The sequence below is a fragment of the Dendropsophus ebraccatus genome, chromosome 2, assembly GCF_027789765.1.
Source record: "Dendropsophus ebraccatus isolate aDenEbr1 chromosome 2, aDenEbr1.pat, whole genome shotgun sequence".
NCBI classification, from domain to species: Eukaryota; Metazoa; Chordata; class Amphibia; order Anura; family Hylidae; genus Dendropsophus; species Dendropsophus ebraccatus.
The window spans coordinates 216,308,243-216,329,903 of record NC_091455.1 but is presented as its reverse complement, the minus strand read 5'-3'; the positions used below and the strand labels follow the sequence as shown (position 1 = coordinate 216,329,903).

Here is a 21,661-nt window from a genome sequence, read left to right as displayed (position 1 = left end):
ATAGCGCCTTCTTGTGGACAGCAATGTGTAGTGGGAACCTGCCCAGCTCTGCTCGACAGGCGCTGTTTGAAGTGCTCCGATGGACCTGGAGAAGGTATTTACAGAATTCTAGGTGGAAGACTTCTGTGGGTCCAGAGTCCCATTTTGACCAGTCTGAGTATATCTCGGGGCCCCAGACTTCACTACCATACAGAAGGATTGGGGCAATGATGGTGTCGAATATTTTCAGCCACACGGTCACTGGTGGTCTAAGATGGTAGAAGCGCCTTCTTATGGCATAGAAGGTTCGGCAGGCTTTGTCCTTCAGGATTTCTGTGGCTTGTTTGAAGCTCCCTGATTGGCTGATTTCTAGGCCCAGGTAAGTGTACCGGTCTGTTTTTGCGAGTGGGTGGTTGTTCAGCAGAAAGGTAGAATGCCCGGCTGGTTTCCGTTTTCTTTTCTGGAACACCATGACGTTGGTTTTCTTTGGGTTGATGGGCAGGGCCCACGTAGTGCTAAATTTCTCCAGGATGAGCAGCTGGTCTTGGAGACCTTTCTCGGTTGGTGAGAGGAGGAGAAGGTCGTCTGCATACAAGAGAAATCTCACCTGGGTGTCGTGGAGGGTGAGGCCTGGTGCCGAGGAGGACTCCAGGGCTGCTGCCAGCTCATTGATGTAGATGTTAAAAAGAGTAGGACTGAGGCTGCAGCCCTGTCTGACTCCTCTGCTCTGCTGGAAATAAGCCGTTCTCTTTCCATTCACCCTCACGCTGCATCTGTTATCGGTGTACGAGCTTCTGATGACGTCGTATGTCTTCCCTCCTATTCCACTCTCTAGCAGTTTCAGGAATAGGCCCGGGTGCCACACTGAGTCAAAGGCCTTTTTGAAGTCCACAAAGCCTCCTATCTATCTATCTATCTATCTATCTATTTATCTATCTATCTCCTATCTCCATGTGGGGAGGAGGGTGTATACGGGGTTAGGGGCAGGATTGGGGGATAATAAGATGTATAACAGTCCATAGTATCTTATAATCCTCTCAGCCGGTGGCAGGTGGAGACATACTGGGCAGCTACTTCCATGGTGGTCTCCTCTTCCCCCAGCAGAATGTGGAGTTTCCTCTCCTCATCTATGGAGGTAAAGTCCGGGATTATGGTGGAGAGTCTCTGGAAGTAGGTGTCCATGGTGGATGATGGTGGAGAGTCTCTGGAAGTAGGTGACCCTGGTGGATGATGGTGGAGAGTCTCTGGAAGTAGGTGACCCTGGTGGATGATGGTGGAGAGTCCCTGGAAGTGTATCTAGTGGATGATGGTGGAGAGTCTCTGGAAGTAGGTGACCCTGGTGGATGATGGTGGAGAGTCTCTGGAAGTAGGTGACCCTGGTGGATGATGGTGGAGAGTCTCTGGAAGTAGGTGTCCATGGTGGATGATGGTGGAGAGTCTCTGGAAGTAGGTGACCCTGATGGATGATGGTGGAGAGTCTCTGGAAGTAGGTGACCCTGGTGGATGATGGTGGAGAGTCTCTGGGAGTAGGTGACCCTGGTGGATGATGAAGGAGAGACTCTGAAAGTAGGTGATACTGGTGGATGATGGTGAAGAGTCTCTGGAAGTAGGTGTCCATGGTGGATGATGGTGGAGAGACTCTGAAAGTAGGTGACACTGGTGGATGATGGTGGAGAGTCTCTGGATGTAGCTTTCCCTGGTGGATGATGGTGGAGAGTCTCTGGAAGTAGGTGACCCTGGTGGATGATGGTGGGGAGTCTCTGGAAGTAGGTGACCCTGGTGGATGATGGTGGAGAGTCTCTGCAAGTAGGTGTCCCTGGTGGATGATGGTGGAGAGTCTCTGGAAGTTTCCCTGGTGGATGATGGTGGAGAGTCTCTGGAAGTTTCCCTGGTGGATGATGGTGGAGAGTCCCTGGAAGTAGGTGACCCTGGTGGATATTGGTGGAGAATCTCTGGAAGTGTCTCTGGTGGATGATGGTGGAGAGTCTCTGGAAGTAGGTGACCCTGGTGGATGATGGTGGAGAGTCTCTGGAAGTAGGTGTCCATGGTGGATGATGGTGGAGAGTCTCTGGAAGTAGGTGTCCCTGGTGGATGATGGTGGAGAGTCTCTGGGAGTAGGTGCTCCTGGTGGATGATGGTGGAGAGTCTCGGCACAGTCGGCTCTCCCGCGGCTTGTATGTTTGTCTGTGCCGCCCCGTCTCTATCTCCAGGCTGTGGGCGCTCAGTCTATAGAGGCTTAGGGTCTGCCTGTGTTTAGGGTGGTGCAGCCTCTCTAGGTATGGTGCCGAGAAAGCCTGTGAGTCCTGCTTCCCCCAGCACTCATAGAGAAAGCCTGTGAGTCCTGCTTCCCCCAGCACTCATAGAGAAAGCCTGTGAGTCCTGCTTCCCCCAGCACTCATAGAGAAAGCCTTTGAATCCTGCTTCCCCCACCACTCATAGAGCGAGCCTGTTTGTCCGGCTTCCCCCACCATTACACATATCCCTTAGTATTTTTGGCGTCTCATCTTACATTTTTGAGATCTCTTTTCTTTCTCAGCCGTGAACCCATAAGTGACGTCTTCTGAACAATGGAAACCATCACCATGATGGGAAGTCCCAAGACCGCGAATGAATCCTTCCTACCAAACGGAACAAACGGCATAAAGGAAGACAGGACCACCATAGGGATTCTGGGAAGTGGAGACTTTGCCAAATCACTGACCATACGGCTAATAAGATGCGGCTATCACGTGGTTATCGGAAGCCGCGAACCTAAATGTGCCGCCGACTTTTTCCCGCACGTGGTGGATGTGACTCACCATGAAGACGCCATACTGAAAGCAAACATTCTATTTGTAGCAATCCATCGCGAACATTACTCCTCCCTGTGGGACCTGAAGCATCTGCTCAGCGGCAAGATTCTGGTGGACGTCAGCAATAACATGAGGGTGGACCAGTACCCAGAATCCAACGCTGAGTATCTAGCATCGCTCTTCCCCGACTGCTACGTGGTCAAAGGGTTCAATGTGGTGTCTGCGTGGGCCCTGCAGCTGGGCCCGAAAGATGCCAGCAGCCAGGTACGTCCCGGGCCCTCTGTATTGGGTATAGACATCTAGAAGGTTCCTCAGTAGCCAAGTAAGTCCTGGGCCCTCTGTATAGGGTATAGACATCTAGAAGGTTCCTCCGCAGCCAAGTAAGTCCCGGGCCCTCTGTATAGGGTATAGACATCTAGAAGGTTCCTCAGTAGCCAAGTAAGTCCCGGGCCCTCTGTATAGGGTATAGACATTTAGAAGGTTCCTCAGTAGCCAAGTAAGTCCTGGGCCCTCTGTATAGGGTATAGACATCTAGAAGGTTCCTCAGTAGCCAAGTAAGTCCTGGGCCCTCTGTATAGGGTATAGACATCTAGAAGGTTCCTCCGCAGCCAAGTAAGTCCCGGGCCCTCTGTATAGGGTATAGACATCTAGAAGGTTCCTCCGCAGCCAAGTAAGTCCCGGGCCCTCTGTATAGGGTATAGACATCTAGAAGGTTCCTCCGCAACCAAGTAAGTCCCGGGCCCTCTGTATAGGGTATAGACATCTAGAAGGTTCCTCAGTAGCCAAGTAAGTCCCGGGCCCTCTGTATACGGTATAGACATCCAGAAGGTTCCTCCACAGCCAAGTAAGTCCCGGGCCCTCTGTATAGGGTGTAGACATCTAGAAGGTTCCTCAGCAGCCAAGTAAGTCCCCGGCCCTCTGTATAGGGTGTAGACATCTAGAAGGTTCCTCCGCAGCCAAGTAAGTCCCAGGCCCTCTGTATAGGGTGTAGACATCTAGAAGGTTCCTCAGCAGCCAAGTAAGTCCCAGGCCCTCTGAAGGTTCCTCCGCAGCCAAGTTAGTCCCAGGCCCTCTGTATAGGGTATAGACATCTAGAAGGTTCCTCCGCAGCCAAGTAAGTCCCAGGCCCTCTGAAGGTTCCTCCGCAGCCAGGCTTCCAGGCGTCAGTGATGCAACATGTGAACATACACTGACTGAGCATCAGCTATGACTGCACTGGAGCAATTCAACCCTTATGGTCAGGGAGGGACCCAGCGGTCAGACCCCCACTTATTAGCTAGTTATCCCTTACCCTACATATAAGGTATAACTTTTCACCCCGCACTTCTAAAGGGGCACTGCGACAAAATCTTTTTCTTTCAAATCAACTGGTTTCAGAAATGATTTGTATAGATTTTTAATTTACTCTATTTAAAAAAATCTCCAGTCTTCCAGTTAGGGCTGGGCAATATTGGCCTAAATCAATATCGCGGTTTATCGCATATGTAGCTGCGGTAACGATAATTGGACGATAACTGTGACACGCCCTTTGTAAGCCACACCCCTTTTACAAGCCACACCCCTTTTACAAGCCACACCCACTCGGCCGTGCCAAACTGGGGATAGTTTGTTTCAATAAAGTTAAAAAAAGTACAGTAACTCAATGAGCAGCAACCCAAGCTAGGTACACACTACAGGACATGTATATACAGGTATACAGTTATGTGCACACTACAGGACGTGTATATACAGGTATACAGCATACAGCTATGTGCACTCTACAGGACGTGTATATACAGGTATATAGCTATGTACTATAGGTACCCAGAGTATATATGATGGGTATATAGTATATACAGGTGACAGTACAGGGACGTACATTATAGGGGGCTGTAGATGGCACTGCACTGATACGCTGTAAAGATATCGATCTATTCCCTATCTATCTGTCTATCTATTCCCTATCTGTCTATCATCTATCATCTCTGTCCCATCCATCCATCCATCCACCGTGACAGACGCACATCCAAGGCTGAAGTAGAGGGTGCTGAACACAGAAAGGCCTTTGGCAGGGGATCCCAAAATACAAAGCAGCAAGAGTCCGCAGCACACCAGCATATAGTGAAGAGATAAGCATGCTTGAAAATGATTCTGGAGTGAATTGAAACGTTGTATCCTGCACCTTATTTGATGGAATGAACCACTCTTCACTACATGCTGGTGTGCTGCGGACTCTTGCTGCTTTATCTATATCTATCTTATCTATCTATTCCCTATCTATCTATCCTCTATCTATCTATCTATCTATCTATCTATCTATCTATCTATCTCCTATCTATCTATCTATCTATCTATCTATCTATCTATCTATCTATCTATCTCCTATCTATCTATCTATCTCCTATCTATCTATCCTCTATCTATCTATCCATCTATCTATCTATCTATCTATCTATCTATCTATCTCCTATCTATCTATCTATCTATCTCCTATCTATCTATCTATCTATCTATCTCCTATCTATCTATCTATCTATCTCTCTATCTATCTCCTATCTATCTATCTATCTATCTATCTCCTATCTATCTATCTATCTATCTATCTATCTATCTATCTATCTATCTATCTATTCCCTATCTATCCATCTCCTATCTATCTATCTATCTATCTATCTATCTATCTATCTCCTATCTATCTATCTATCTATCTAACTATCTACTATCTATCTATCTATCTATCATCTATCTATCTCCTATCTATCTATCTATCTATCTATCTATCTATCTATCTATCTATCTATCTATCTATCTATCTCCTATCTATCTATCTATCTATCTATCTCCTATCTATCTATCTATCTATCTCCTATCTATCTATCTATCTATCTCCTATCTATCATCGGCAGAGGTGGATGGGTACACAGGTGGGCCGGCAGAGGTGGATGGGTACACAGGTGGGCCGGCAGAGGTGGATGGGTACACAGGGGGTCGGCAAGGGTGGATGGGTACACAGGGGGGCCGGCAAGGGTGGATGGGTACACAGGGGGGCCAGCAGAGGTGGATGGGTACACAGGGGGGCGGGCAGGGGTGGATGGGTACACATGGGGGCGGCCAGGGGTGGATGGGTACACAGGGGGGCGGCCAGGGGTGGATGGGTACACAGGGGGGCCAGCAGAGGTGGATGGGTACACAGGTGGGCGGGCAGGGGTGGATGGGTACAAAGGGGGGCCGGCAGGGGTGGATGGGTACACAGGTGGGCCGGCAGGGGTGGATGGGTACACAGGGGGGCGGGCAGGGGTGGATGGGTACACATGGGGGCGTCCAGGGGTGGATGGGTACACAGGGGGGCGGCCAGGGGTGGATGGGTACACAGGGGGGCGGGCAGGGGTCTATGGGTATACAGGGAGCTGCATGCATATGCTCCTCCACCTTGAGATCTGACCGGCGTCCCTGCACTCACATGACATTAATGTGCAGCGCTCGCCGGGAGGAGGGGAGGAGGACCGGCACCAGTCCTGTCCGAGCGCCCTTCTCCTCCGGCCGGTGAGCGCTGCACATGTTAATGTCCTGTGTGTGCAGGGACGCCGGACAGGACAGGATCTGCGGGACGGGGCTGTGCACTCAGGAACGTTCTCCCCTGGACCCTGCTGCTCCTCCACTTCCCGCGCGCACACCGGCGTCCCTGCACACACAGGACATTAACGTGCAGTGCTCGCCGGCCGGAGGAGAAGGGCGCTCGGACAGGACTGGTGCCGGTCCCCCAACTCCCCCTCCCGGCGAGCGCTGCACGTTAATGTCCTGTATGTGCAGGGACGCCGGACGGGACAGGGGGAGGGCGGGCGCTCAGACTGGACGGGTGCGGGGGGAGGGCTGTGCACTCGGGCATTCTCACCTGGGCCCTGCTGCTCCTCCACCTCCCGCTCTGATTCCAGCGTCCCTGCACATAACGTGCAGCGCTCACGCTGGGCCGCGACTGCGTGCAGGAGCTCTGGGAAATACAAAATTACCGCAGATACCGTCCTGGCTAAGTTGAGGTCGGTTAACCGACGCCAGTGACGGTATCGGTATTTTTGCGGTATACCGCCCAGCCCTACTTCCAGTACTTATCAGCTGCTGTATGTCCTACAGGAACTGATGTATTCTCTCCAGTCTGACACAGTGCTCTCTGCTGCCACCTCTGTCCATGTTAGGAACTGTCCAGAGCAGGAGAGGTTTTCTATGGGGATTTGCTGCTGCTCTGGACAGTTCCTGACATGGACAGAGGTGGCAGCAGAGAGCACTGTGTCACACTGGAGAGAATACACCACTTCCTGCAGGATATACAGCAGCTGATAAGTACTGGAAGACTGGAGAATTTTACATAGAAGTAAATAACAAATCTATATAATTTTCTGAAACCAGTTGATTTGAAAGAAAAATATTTTCGCTAGAGTACCCCTTTAAGTGGGGTATTCAGGAGAAAAAAAAATACATATTTTTACATTTCTTTAATAAAGTTATATACGGTAACTGTGTAATAAAACTTTATTAAAGAAAAAGCCTTCAATTAAAACGTGATAAGAAACCAGGAGACGGGGGCAGTAAACAGGGGGGGGGGTCTTCTGGTCAGAAGCCATCTAATGCCCATAGAGTAGCTAGAAAAAGCGTCTCCTGTGTGGAGGACCCGTCCTGGTAAATTGACAGCCATTGATGTGAATAGACCCTGTGTAGTGTCTCATGTCTCCTGTGGGGAGGGCCCGTCTGGTTACATAGACAGCCATTGATGTGAATAGACCCTGTGTGGAGGACCTGCCCTGTTACATAGTCAGCCATTGATGTGAATACCCATAGACAGCCATTGATGTGAATAGACCCTGTTTGGAGGACCTGTCCTGTTACATAGACAGCCATTGATGTGAGTACCCATAGACAGCCATTGATGGGGATACCCATAGACAGCCATTGATGTGAGTACCCAGACAGCCATTGATGTGAATATACCCTGTTTGGAGGACCTGTCCTGTTACATAGACAGCTATTGATGTGAATATACCCTGTTTGGAGGACCTGTCCTGTTACATAGACAGCTATTGATGTGAATATACCCTGTTTGGAGGACCTGTCCTGTTACATAGACAGCTATTGATGTGAATATACCCTGTTTGGAGGACCTGTCCTGTTACATAGACAGCTATTGATGTGAATATACCCTGTTTGGAGGACCTGTCCTGTTACATAGACAGCCATTGATGTGAATAGACCCTGTTTGGAGGACCTGTCCTGTTACATAGTCAGCCATTGATGTGAGTACCCATAGACAGCCATTGATGTGAGTACCCATAGACAGCCATTGATGTGAGTACCCATAGACAGCCATTGATGTGAGTACCCATAGACAGCCATTGATGTGAATAGACCCTGTGTGGAGGACCTGTCCTGTTACATAGTCAGCCATTGATGTGAATATACCCTGTTTGGAGGACCTGTCCTGTTACATAGACAGCTATTGATGTGAATAGACCCTGTGTGGAGGACCTGTCCTGTTACATAGTCAGCCATTGATGTGTAATGCCTGGCGTCTCCTGAGGTGGCGCTCATTTCGGTGGTCTTGTATTGGCAGGTCTATATCTGCAGCAATAATGTTCAGGCTCGGCATCACGTTATCGAACTTGCCCGACAGATGAATTTCATCCCGATAGACATGGGGACACTATCGTCATCCAGAGAGATAGAGAACCTTCCTCTGCGGCTCTTCACTCCATGGAAGGGCCCGGTGGTGATCGCCATCAGCCTGGCCACCTTCTTCTTTGTCTATTCCTTCATTCGGGACATTATCCATCCCTACTTCAAGAGTCAGCAGAGCGACTTCTACAAGATCCCCATTGAGATAGTAAATAAGACGCTGCCGGTTGTGGCCATCACCCTGCTGTCTCTGGTCTACCTGGCCGGCCTGCTGGCAGCCGCTCACCAGCTCTACTACGGCACAAAGTACAGACGCTTCCCCCCCTGGCTGGAGAGCTGGCTGCAGTGCAGAAAACAGCTCGGCCTCCTCAGCTTCTTCTTCGCGGCCGTCCATGTTATATACAGCATGTGTCTGCCCATGAGGAGGTCCGAACGGTATACGTTTCTCAACGCCGCTTATCAGCAGGTAAGGTGGCATAGTGCCGCGCATCCGTATCTGTGCCGGGGCTCATCCACACCACGGCCGGGGCTGATCCACACCACGGCCGGGGCTGATCCACACCACGGCCGGGGCTCAACAACACCACGGCCGGGGCTGATCCACACCACGGCCGGGGCTGATCCACACCACGGCCGGGGCTCAACAACACCACGGCCGGGGCTGATCCACACCACGGCCGGTGCTGATCCACACCACGGCCGGGGCTCATCCACACCACGGCCGGGGCTCATCCACACCACGGCCGGGGCCGATCCACACCACGGCCGGGGCTGATCCACACCACGGCCGGGGCTCAACAACACCACGGCCGGGGCTGATCCACACCACGGCCGGGGCTCAACAACACCACGGCCGGGGCTGATCCACACCACGGCCGGTGCTGATCCACACCACGGCCGGGGCTCATCCACACCACGGCCGGGGCTCATCCACACCACGGCCGGGGCTCATCCACACCACGGCCGGGGCTCATCCACACCACGGCCGGGGCTCATCCACACCACGGCCGGGGCTCATCCACACCACGGCCGGGGCTCATCCACACCAGGGCCGGAGACATACCGAGATCCGGATCCCGACAGAGAGAGGAGTAGAATCTTTCCTCTCCCTCCTGGAATCCATTCCAGCTGCAGGTATAGAGGTACAGGGGGGACATAGGCCAGGACTAGGACTAAGACCGGGACTATACTCATCTACAGGAGGGGTCATAGACCAGGACTATACTTATCACATCTACAGGAGGGAACATAGACCAGGACTAAGACCAGGACTATACTCATCTCATCTACAGGAGGGAACATAGGACTGATGAGGCCAGAGAATGGCTGCAGCTCCTATACACAGTCTATTCACCTAAACACTTCTGCTGGACAGTGGAGTAAGCAGGGGTGATACACACACACACACTATATATATATATATATATATATATATATATATATATATATATATATATATATATATACACATATACTGTATATACATACACACACACAATAACACATTATACAGATCTAAACCATCCAGTCCACACACTCTACACATGACATGTAACACACACTACATTCATGCATTATACACCTACATTCATACACATTACACACTACATACACAGTATACTTACCCCCTCTAGCAGCTTGCTGGTTGTAGTGGTCCTTGTCCATGGCAGCAGCAGCAGGCAGGGATCCGCTCACTGCAGCCCTCTCCTCCATCGTCCCGACTGCTGCTACATTACAGCAGTCTCACCAGCAGGACGGAGACCGGTCACATGGTACAGGTGGCAGGTCACATGATGCAGTAAGAGGGGGAGGGGGAGCTGCACTCCGGGAGCAGAGCGTCCTGCAGCCTCTGTGTGACCCCTGATAGCAGCTATTAGCTGCAGCCAGGGATCACTGACAGGCTGCAGGACGCTGTCTGTGCGGTCCAGACCCTGACACATAATGTAACTTCGGCAGGGGGCCCCTGGGGGATGGGGGCCCTGGGCAACTGCCCTCTTTGCCCCCCCCTAACGCCGGCCCTGCTCATCACATCTACAGGAGGGAACATAGACCAGGACTAAGACCGGGACTATACTTATCACATCTACAGGAGGGAACATAGACCAGGACTAAGACCAGGACTATACTTATCACATCTACAGGAGGGAACATAGACCAGGACTAAGACCAGGACTATACTTATCACATCTACAGGAGGGAACATAGACCAGGACTAAGACCGGGACTATACTTATCACATCTACAGGAGGGAACATAGAACAGGACTATACTTATCACATCTACAGGAGGGAACATAGACCAGGACTATACTCATCACATCTACAGGAGGGAACATAGACCAGGACTAAGACCGGGACTATACTTATCACATTTACAGGAGGGGACATAGACCAGGACTAAGACCAGGATTATACTCATCACATCTACAGGAGCAAACATAGACCAGGACTAAGACCGGGACTATACTCATCTCATCTACAGGAGGGAATATAGACCAGGACTAAGACTGGGACTATACTCATCACATCTACAGGAGCGAACATAGACCAGGACTAAGACTGGGACTATGCTCATCTCATCTACAGGAGGGAACGTAGACCTGGACTAAGACCGGGACTATACTCATCTCATCTACAGTAGGGAATATAGACCAGGACTAAGACTGGGACTATGCTCATCTCATCTACAGGAGGGAACATAGACCAGGACTATACTCATCTCATCTACAGGAGCGAACATAGACCAGGACTAAGACTGGGACTATACTCATCTCATCTACAGGAGGGAACATAGACCAGGACTAAGACTGGGACTATACTCATCTCATCTACAGGAGGGAACATAGACCAGGACTAAGACCGGGACTATACTCATCTCATCTACAGGAGGGAACATAGACCAGGACTATACTCATCTCATCTACAGGAGGGAACATAGACCAGGACTATACTCATCTCATCTACAGGAGGGAACATAGACCAGGACTAAGACTGGGACTATACTCATCTCATCTACAGGAGGGAACATAGACCAGGACTAAGACTGGGACTATACTTATCACATCTACAGGGGGGAACATAGACCAGGACTAAGACCAGGACTATACTCATCACATCTACAGGAGGGAACATAGACCAGGACTAAGACCAGGACTATACTCATCACATCTACAGTAGGGAACATAGACCAGGACTAAGACTGGGACTATACTTATCACATCTACAGGGGGGAACATAGACCAGGACTAAGACTGGGACTATACTCATCTCATCTACAGGACCGAACATAGAGACCAGGACCAAGCGTGTGTAGCGTTCCCTGATTCCATCGCTTTCCTCTAGGTCCATGGGAACGTGGGGAACTCGTGGAATGAAGAAGAAGTGTGGCGGGTGGAAATGTACATCTCCTTCGGTATCATGAGCCTCGGCCTCCTCTCCCTGCTGGCCGTCACTTCAATCCCATCTGTCAACAGTGCCTTAAACTGGCGGGAGTTCAGCTTCATACAGGTACTAACATATATGTGCAAAGACCCCAAATACTGGATTCTGGGTAGCGCCCCTGTATTATTACATTTATTATCCTCCCCTCCTACTCTCATCACCCCAGTGTAACATAGTATAGTCCATATGATTCCTACATCACCCCGGTGTAACTTGGTATAGTCCACATGATTCTTACGATTCTTACATCACCCCGGTGTAACTTGGTATAGTCCACATGATTCTTACATCACCCCGGTGTAACTTGGTATAGTCCCCATGATACTCACATCACCCCGGTGTAACTTGGTATAGTCCCCATGATACTCACATCACCCCGGTGTAACTTGGTATAGACCAGATTCACCATGATTTACCATTACACTTAGAATTCACTTATACCCTCGGTGTACTTTGTCTCTCTAATCCTCGCCTCCACACTGTGCACTATACCTTCTATGTAGGGATGGTCTGAACCTGCCGAGGTGTCTGCCGAACTCTCGGTGTCTGATTCCAGCTGTCTGGCCGCTCCGTGCAGCGGGTGGATACAGCGGGAGGACCACCTGGAAAACTGGCATACCGCCTATGGCTATGGCTGTATCCCAGTTTTCCAGGTGGTCCTCCGGCTGTATCCACCCTCTCCACGGAGCGGGCAGACAGCGGGAATCATTGCCGAGAGTTCGGGTTCCTACCCGGCAGGTTCAGACCCTACTTCTGTGCTCTTATACCCTCCGGGCACTTATATCCTCTGTGCACTTATATCCCCTGTGCACTTATATCCTCCGTGTACTTATATCCCCTGTGCACTTATACCCTCCGTGTACTTATATCCCCTGTGCACTTATATCCTCCGTGCTCTCATATCCCCTGTGCACTTATATCCTCCGTGCTCTCATATCCCCTGTGCACTTATATCCTCCGTGCTCTTATACCCTCCGTGCTCTTATACCCTCCTTGCACTTATACCCTCCGTGCTCTTATACCCTCCGTGCACTTATACCCTCCGTGCACTTATACCCTCCGTGCTCTTATACCCTCCGTGCTCTTATATCCTCCGTGCACTTATACCCTCTATGCACTTATACCCTCCGTGCTCTTATATCCTCCGTGCTCTTATATCTTCCGTGCACTTATACCCTCCGTGCACTTATACCCTCCGTGCACTTATACCCTCCTTGCACTTATACCCTCCGTGCACTTATACCCTCTGTGCTCTTATATCCTCCGTGCACTTATACCCTCCGTGCTCTTATACCCTCTGTGCTCTTATACCCTCCTTGCTCTTATACCCTCCTTGCTCTTATACCCTCCGTGCTCTTATACCCTCCGTGCACCTATACCCTCCGTGCACTTATACCCTCCGTGCTCTTATATCCTCCGTGCTCTTATATCCTCCGTGCTCTCATATCCCCTGTGCACTTATACCCTACGTGCTCTCATATCCCCTGTGCACTTATACCCTGCGTGCACTTATACCCTCCGTGCTCTTATACCCTCCGTGCTCTTATACCCTCCGTGCTCTTATACCCTCCGTGCTCTTATACCCTCCGTGCTCTTATACCCTCCGTGCTCTTATACCCTCCGTGCTCTTATACCCTCCGTGCTCTTATACCCTCCGTGCTCTCATATCCCCTGTGCACTTATACCCTCCGTGCTCTTATACCCTCCATGCACTTATACCCTCTGTGTAGTTTGTCTCTCTTATCCTCGCCTCCACACTGTACTTTCCCTTGGCGCGGCTTCTGTTTGCCATAACATTTGCATTTTACATCTCCGTTTCCTCATTGAATGGCACCTCCATTGTCCCAGTCAGGTGATGGACCCACAGACACCCAGCTCTGATACCTGTCCCGGATCCACCACATATCTTTACGTCCATCACAAACAGGTTTTTCAGCTCCTGAAAATAAACAATTAAAAGGGTTATCCAAGAAAAACATGATGATTTCTTCACAACCAGCGCCACTCTTGTCCTCAGGTGGTGTGCGGTATTGCAGTTTCAGTTTCATTGTAGTGAATGGAGCCAAGTTGTAATTCTAAACCCAGCCTGTGGACATGGGTGGCCCTGTGTGACCCCTTTAAGGATTCCATTCAATGACTGCAAGAAGTTGTGTATTCCATGTCAGGACTCAGGAACTGTCCAGAGCAGCAGCAAATCCCCATTGAAAACCTCTCCTGCTCTGGACAGTTCCTGACATGGACAGCGGTGGCAGCAGAGAGCACTGTGTCAGACTGGAAAGAATACACCATTTCCTGCAGGACATGCAGAAGCTGATAAGTACTGGAAGACTGGAGATTTTTACATAGAAGTAAATTACTTTCTGATTACAGTTGTTTTGAAAAAAAAAAATTCTCCGGAGTACCACTTTAACAGTGCTGAAAACACATAGTAATTGTGGCAGATATCATATATCATGTTTTTTTTTGGCGCCATTGCCCCAAAATTTCACCAAAATTGTGACACACTTGCACTAATAAATCTGTGTAGTGTATAGAGACCCTGAAGAAGCTCCTGTCCGCCATATACTTCTATTACTCAGATAGGGCTTAGATATCACTTACCAGTGATGGAACCAATGTATAGCGGATAGCGACATGTCACTCACAAGTTTTTAGTTTTTTTTTAACATAAAAAATATCTTTAAAAACAAAAACAGACAGTGATTTGTTCCTTGGCGTCACGTTCTTCAGCTTTCGTCCGGTACAATACAGCATTCATCCCCCTCATCCCCCAGCTCCCTGCAGCCAGAGAAACTGGAGAGGAGAGATAAGACGCTAAGACCCAGAGAGAAGGCGGAGGAGGAAGATGGAATTATGGATAGTGATAATACACCTGGAAGCCAAGCCGCAGGGAGATCAGCATGACGTACACCAGGGAGACGGCACATCCTCCTCCAGACTATTAATATGTCGCTTCATTGTATCTAGAAGAGACTTCTCACATCATCTTTATCATAGGTTTCCTATTGTTATGTTTCCCCAGCTGCTGTGCTGACCTATGTGTCTCCATGGTAACAGACAACAAGCCAACCCTGTGTAGTCTGACCCTACTGCTTCTCATACTATGCAGGATCAGACTATACAGGCTGTGTTTATCCTATACTAAGACCACTATTCCCCTATACAGTGACCATATTGGTAGATACCACTTCCACACTGGCTATGATGACACTAACTTATAGCTGGTGACACTCATTTTTATTTTTATCTTTTCCATCTGGCCTGGGCCAACTGTTCCCAGGGAAACATTTTAGGCTTCTTGCTTTAGAATATGTAGTATTAGGGCCCTGTGTGTCCCATATAGTAGTTAGGTCCCCTCTGTGCCCCCATATAGCAGTTAAGACCCCTATGTGCCCACATATAGTAGTTACATCCCCTCTGTGCCCCCATACAGTTGTTAGGTCCCCTCTGTGCCCCCTATACAGTTGTTAGATCTCTTCTGTGCCCCCATATAGAAGTTAGGTCCCCTTTGTACACCTATATAGTAGTAAGATCTCTTATGTGCCCCCACATAGAAGTTAGGTCTCCTTTGTACCTCATATAGTAGTTAGGTCCCCTCTGTGCCCCCATATTGCAATTAGGTCCCTCTGCTCCCCATATTGTAGTTAGGTCCCCTCTTTGCCCCCATATAGTAGTTAGGTTCCCTCTATGCCCCCATATAGTAGTAAGCGCTCCTGTGCCCCCTTATTATAGTTAGCCTATGAATGGCTTTGTATTAATTGAGATCATAGCGGGTTTATAGACTTTGCAGCATGGGATTGGTGACCAAAACCCAGCTCCTCCATACTGCTGAGGTTAGAAAAGTATGTAAATTAAATAAGAATGTACAAAGATCCCCTCACTCTCTGCCCCATTCACAACCTGTACAAGCAAACAGCAGACTCTGCCATCCAGTGAATAATGACATCACTAAGTAGCATAGTGACATCATCAGTTCCTGACAGCCCCTCGTGCCCCACTAGATGAGGACTTCTTATACTGTTTATGTGTCTTCACCATCTTCATGTTTCTGTCTCCTCCCAGTCCACCCTCGGATACGTCGCCTTGCTGATCAGCACCTTCCATGTTCTCATATATGGCTGGAAGCGAGCCTTCGAGGAAGAGTATTACCGATTTTACACTCCTCCAAACTTTGTCCTAGCGCTCATTCTCCCCACAATCGTAATCCTGGGAAAGATCATGTTACTCTGCCCGTGCGTCAGCAGGAAGTTACGGCGGATTAAGAGAGGCTGGGAGAAGAGTCACTTCAAGGAACACACCAGCAGCACCGCAGCACACGTCTCTCCGGAGAGAGTCACCGTGATGTGAGGAGACGCCTGGCCAGCAGGGGGCAGAGTGAGCTCATGTGGCAGCAGGACAGGGGGCCGTATCATTACTGCTCCCTTCTTATTATTACCACCCACACCAGCTGTATAGAGTATAGAGTGCCTGTTACCGCCTACAGTGGATGCACAGATTCCATGTACTATACTAGTTTTTAAAACAATGGCCGTTCTTTTCATACTGCAATGATATGCATTGAAGTCAGTGGAACAAATGCCTTGAACAACGGCCTTTGTTCTATTGATTTCGGTACATTTCATTGCAATATGAAAAAAAAAACGGCCGTTCTTTTAAAAAATAGTACGTTGTGTGAGCATATCCATGTAATACATGGATCAGCCATGTAGTACACAGATCGGCCATGTAGTATACGGATTAGCCATGTGGCATACGGATCGGCCATGTAGTACACGGATCGGCCATGCACTACACAGAACGGCCATGTAGTATACGGATCAGCCATGTGGTATACGGATCAGCCATGTGGTACACGGATCAGCCATGTGGTATACGGATCAGCCATGTGGTACACGGATCAGCCATGTATACAAATCAGCAATGTATACATGGATCGTCCATGTAGTACACGGATTGGCCATGTAGTATACGGATCGGCCATGTAGCACACAGATCGGCCATGTACTATTCGGATCGGCCATGCAGTACACGGATCGGCCATGTAGTACACGGATCGGCCATGTAGTATTCGGATCGGCCATGTAGTACATGGATCGGCCATGCACTACACAGATCGGCCATGTAGTATACGGATCAGCCATGTAGTATTCGGATCGGCCATGTAGTACACGGATCGGCCATGTAGTATACGGATCGGCCATGTAGTATGCTGATCGGCCGTGTGGTATGCGGATCGGCCATGTAGTATGCGGATCGGCCATATGGTATGCGGATCGGCCATGTAGTATACGGATCGGCCATGTAGTATACGGATCGGCCATGTAGTATACGGATCGGCCATGTAGTATACGGATCGGCCATGTGGTATACGGATCGGCCATGTGGTATACGGATCGGCCATGTGGTATGCGGATCGGCCATGTGGTATGCGGATCGGCCATGTGGTATACGGTTTGGCCATGTGGTATTCGGATCGGCCATGTGGTATTCGGATCGGCCATGTGGTATACGGATCGGCCATGTGGTATACGGATTGGCCATGTGGTATTCGGATCGGCCATGTGGCATACGGATCGGCCATGTGGTATGCGGATCGGCCATGTGGTATACGGTTTGGCCATGTGGTATTCGGATCGGCCATGTAGTATGCGGATTGGCCATGTGGTATACGGTTTGGCCATGTGGTATACGGATCGGCCATGTGGTATACGGATCGGCCATGTGGTATGCGGATCGGCCATGTGGTATACGGTTTGGCCATGTAGTATACGGATCGGCCATGTAGTATACGGATCGGCCATGTAGCACACCGATCAGCCTTCCTCCAGAGGAGAGCACATTTGCATACATTTCCCATGTAGCATTGCTTGTATACACTGAGTCTCTTTAATAAGAACAGGACCCCACAACACAGATGTAGCAGAGCTGAATTTCTCATGGAGCACCCCCATAACGGTCCTGGCTCTTCCATGATAAAAAAAAAATCAATCAAGGCTACAAACTGTATGATTGTTTTTGCAATACCAGTGTTATATCTGAAAGTGTCACTGTCACTTTAAGAAATGTTTGGCACTTCAGACAGACATGTCAGTGTTGTTGGTTGGTTGGGATCTGACTGCTGAGACTCCTATCAGCCACTAGATATTGCTGGGAGAAGCGCTCAGCTAAGCACTTCTCTTTAAATTATTAGCGTGCCATTGTAGTGTAACGCCCTCACCAGAGTGCCCCCACATCCCCCGTCTCAGGCTCCTCAGATGGGGGGCAGACATGTGGAGGGCGGTATGAGGAGTGATGCAGTGCCTTGCCTTCTATAGACTGCCATGATAGGGGGGCCTCAGATGATGGGGGGCCGAGCACTGAGCGCTTCTCCTAGACATACAGTGTTCCTGCAGCCACCACTATGGGAAGCTCCCACCCATAATACTTGCTGTACAGATCCATTGAAGTGAATGGGATGCAACAGCAGGTACATGCACTACCAAATGTATTGGGCTGTATCTGAGGTGATGAGGGGTTGGGGAGTTGGTAGTGAGCCCCCCTATAGTCAGACATGGATGGCCTATTATATATGGTCACTATCCAGATTGTGAGCCCCAATGGGGACAGGGACAGAATTGTGCAATAACATGCTGTGTACATGGCTGCAGAATATGTTGGTGCTACATGATGTATATAATATCAGAAGTCATGGAAGATAAGGCGGCCGTGTGTCATATTGTTTGTGTATTCATGGATACGTCAGCTCTGCTACATCTGTATGTGATAGTATAACGTATGTGGAATCTGTGCTTCACAATGTGACTAATGTGCCAAATTCTGGACTGCGTCCTCTTATATTATGGTCCGTGCCATATTACATTGCCATAGAGATTAATGGGGAGGCTCCAGTCCTGGTAATGTAGGATTATAGTGAGTGCCGGACGTGACCCGGTTACAGCTCTGCGCGTCCTCATTGATCCCTATGGGGCTATGTTAGCGGTAACACGATGAGGCCTAAGCTGCTTCCATTGTATATAAGAGACTGGTGAAGGTTCTATCCGGAACATTCTATATGCACAAGAGCTACAAGACTGGAAGAAACAAGGTGCAGCGCACAGTGGAGCCCTGAGGAGGCAGCGCACAGTGGAGCCCTGCGGGGGCAGTGCACAGTGGAGCCCTGCGGGGGCATCGCACGGTGGAGCCCTGCGGGGGCAGCGCACGGTGGAGCCCTGCGGGGGCAGCGCACGGTGGAGCCCTGCGGGGGCAGCGCACGGTGGAGCCCTGCGGGGGCAGCGCACGGTGGAGCCCTGCGGGGGCAGCGCACTGTGGAGCCCTGCGGGGGCAGCGCACGGTGGAGCCCTGCGGGGGCAGCGCACAGTGGAGCCCTGCGGGGGCAGCACGAGGGCTGTACTTCTGTATCTGCGGAGCCACTAATGTACCGGGTGTAGAATAGACAGTCAGCGACTGCGGCATCATGGGGCAATAACAGCAGTTCTGGTGGCCCTCCGGAATTACTACTTCAGTTGGGGGCCCCAGGATAATCTTCGCTTTAGGGCCCATTCACCTCTCTACAGGCCCCTCTATACCGGGGGTCCCCCCACTATATTATTATTCTGGGGGGATGTCCGTGCGGTGTTCTCCTTCTTCTATGGTGTTACAGGGATATCGGAGTGTACTGTGTTTTGTATTTGTCGTATTCCGTCCGCTTCTGGTGACGTCGGGTTTCTCATTTTTATAAGAGATTTGTATATTTCATTTTCAGTAGGAAAGTAATGTAACCTGCAGATCCCAGGGAGCGGGCGGGGGTCCTCCCATCATCAGGCGGGGGCCCTCCCATCATCAGGCGGGGGCCCTCCTATTATTGGGCGGGGGTTCTCCCATCATTAGGCAGGGGCCCTCCCATTATCGGGCGGGGTCCTCCCATCATCGGGCGGGGGTTCTCCCATCATCGGACGGGGGCCCTCCCATCATCGGGCGGGGGTCCTCCCATCACCTGATCAGTGGGGTCCCCCAACCATTGTGAGACCGAGGGGGGGGCAGAGGCGTGGCTCCCCTCACTGGTGGTCCTATGGGGAGACTGCACTATAAGAGATAGTCGGGGTCCGTTCTTCAGACTTCTGTCCCTTCCCCCGACCTCTTCTGTCCATTACAAACAATAAATGAATGGTGAAGTCTGGTGGTGGCCGTGATGTGCACAGCTCTCTCCACTGACGTCTATGGGAGGAACAAAGACATTCAACTTGTCCCAACTTTCCCATAATTCTCATTCATTGATCCCTATTCTGTGAGTCAGGACTTGTAGGGCAGGGAGAAGCTGCGGAGCCGCCCTCATGACTTCTGGGTTAGGCAGAATAAAGTTTATCTTTAAAGGAGAAGTCCAGTGACCTAAAGGAGAAGTCCGGCAAAAATTTTTATTGCCCGCCAAAAGTTATACAAATCCCCAATACACACTTATTACCGGAAATGCTTATAAAGTGTTTTTTCCCTGCACTTACTACAGCACCAAGGCTTCACTTCCTAGATAACATGGTGATGTCACTTCCTGGATAATATGGTGATGTCACTTCCTGAATAACAGGGTGATGTCACTTCCTGGATAACATGGTGATGTCACTTCCTGGATAATATGGTGATGTCACTTCCTGAATAACATGGTGATGTCACTTCCTTGATAACATGGTGATGTCATTTCCTGGATAACATGTTGATGTCACTTCCTGGATAACATGGTGATGTCACGACTCCCAGAGCTGTGCGGGCTGTGGCTGCTGGAGAGGATGATGGCAGAGGGATGCTCAGTGTCCCACCAGTGCCCTGTGTCCCTCAGTGTCCCCCTGCCATCATCCTCTCCAGCAGCCACAGCTCTGGAAGTCGTGACATTACCATGTTATCCAGGAAGTGACATCAACATGTTATCCAGGAAATGACATCACCATGTTATCCAGGAAGTGACATCACTGTGTTATCCAGGAAGTGACATCAACATGTTATCCAGGAAGTGACATCACCATGTTATCCAGGAAATGACATCCCCATGTTATCCAGGAAGTGACATCGCCATGTTATCCAGGAAGTGACATTGCCATGTTATCCAGGAAGTGACATTGCCATGTTATCCAGGAAGTGACATCGCCATGTTATCCAGGAAGTGACATCCCCATGTTATGCAGGAAGTGACATCACCATGTTATCCAGGAAATTACATCCCCATGTTATCCAGGAAGTGACATCACCATGTTATCCAGGAAGTGACATCACCATGTTATCCAGGAAGTGACATCACCATGTTATCCAGGAAGTGACATCACCATGTAATCCAGCAGGTGACATCACCATGTTATCCAGGAAGTGACATAATAAGCAATCATTAATCACCTCTCCCCGTGTCTCAGAGTTCCGGGCCCCCCGCACAGCTTAAGGTGGAGAACTCCTTAGCATATTTATTTCCCAATAGGCACGGCCTTTACTCCATACACAACTAAATCTCAATAAGAACAAGTCCCGTCCCCCCCCCCCCCAAATATAGAAGGAAACATCTAAAGACGGGATCCATTCTCTTCAGTTGCATCCCCCACCTCTCCTTGTGGAGTACGGACCCCCTTTAGGACCCTCAGCCATCACTGCTGGTATATACTGTAAATGTCTGTGGTGGGAAGCCCCCCCCCCGTGTCCTCTCGCCCCATCACGCGGCTCTCATCCTGTATGTGTGCCAGTGACTCCTCTTACACCAGCTCATATAGATGTAACTCCATCCGCCATCTGGGGGATCGGGACATCGGCCGCACAACTCCACTTTGTATCGATTTCCATAATAAAACTTTACTGAAGCGA

At 50.0% G+C, this 21,661-nt stretch overlaps 1 protein-coding gene across 6 annotated transcripts in view; it reads left to right on the top strand.

Annotated features, from left to right (window-relative positions):
• STEAP2 (STEAP2 metalloreductase) overlaps positions 1-21,661 on the top strand; it is a 90,677-nt gene that overhangs the window by 17,902 nt on the left and 51,114 nt on the right. For 4 of the 6 annotated variants that reach the window (XM_069959515.1, XM_069959518.1, XM_069959513.1 and 1 more), the window contains exons 2-4: positions 2,516-3,035; positions 8,350-8,877; positions 11,753-11,917. In XM_069959515.1, the coding sequence (XP_069815616.1) occupies positions 2,547-3,035; positions 8,350-8,877; positions 11,753-11,917 (1,182 nt within the window). In that variant the 5' untranslated portion in view covers positions 2,516-2,546. Of the gene's footprint in view, positions 1-2,515; positions 3,036-8,349; positions 8,878-11,752; positions 11,918-15,913; positions 20,384-21,661 lie in introns of those variants that run through there. The other 2 variants (XM_069959522.1, XM_069959519.1) reach the window with 2 other exon arrangements.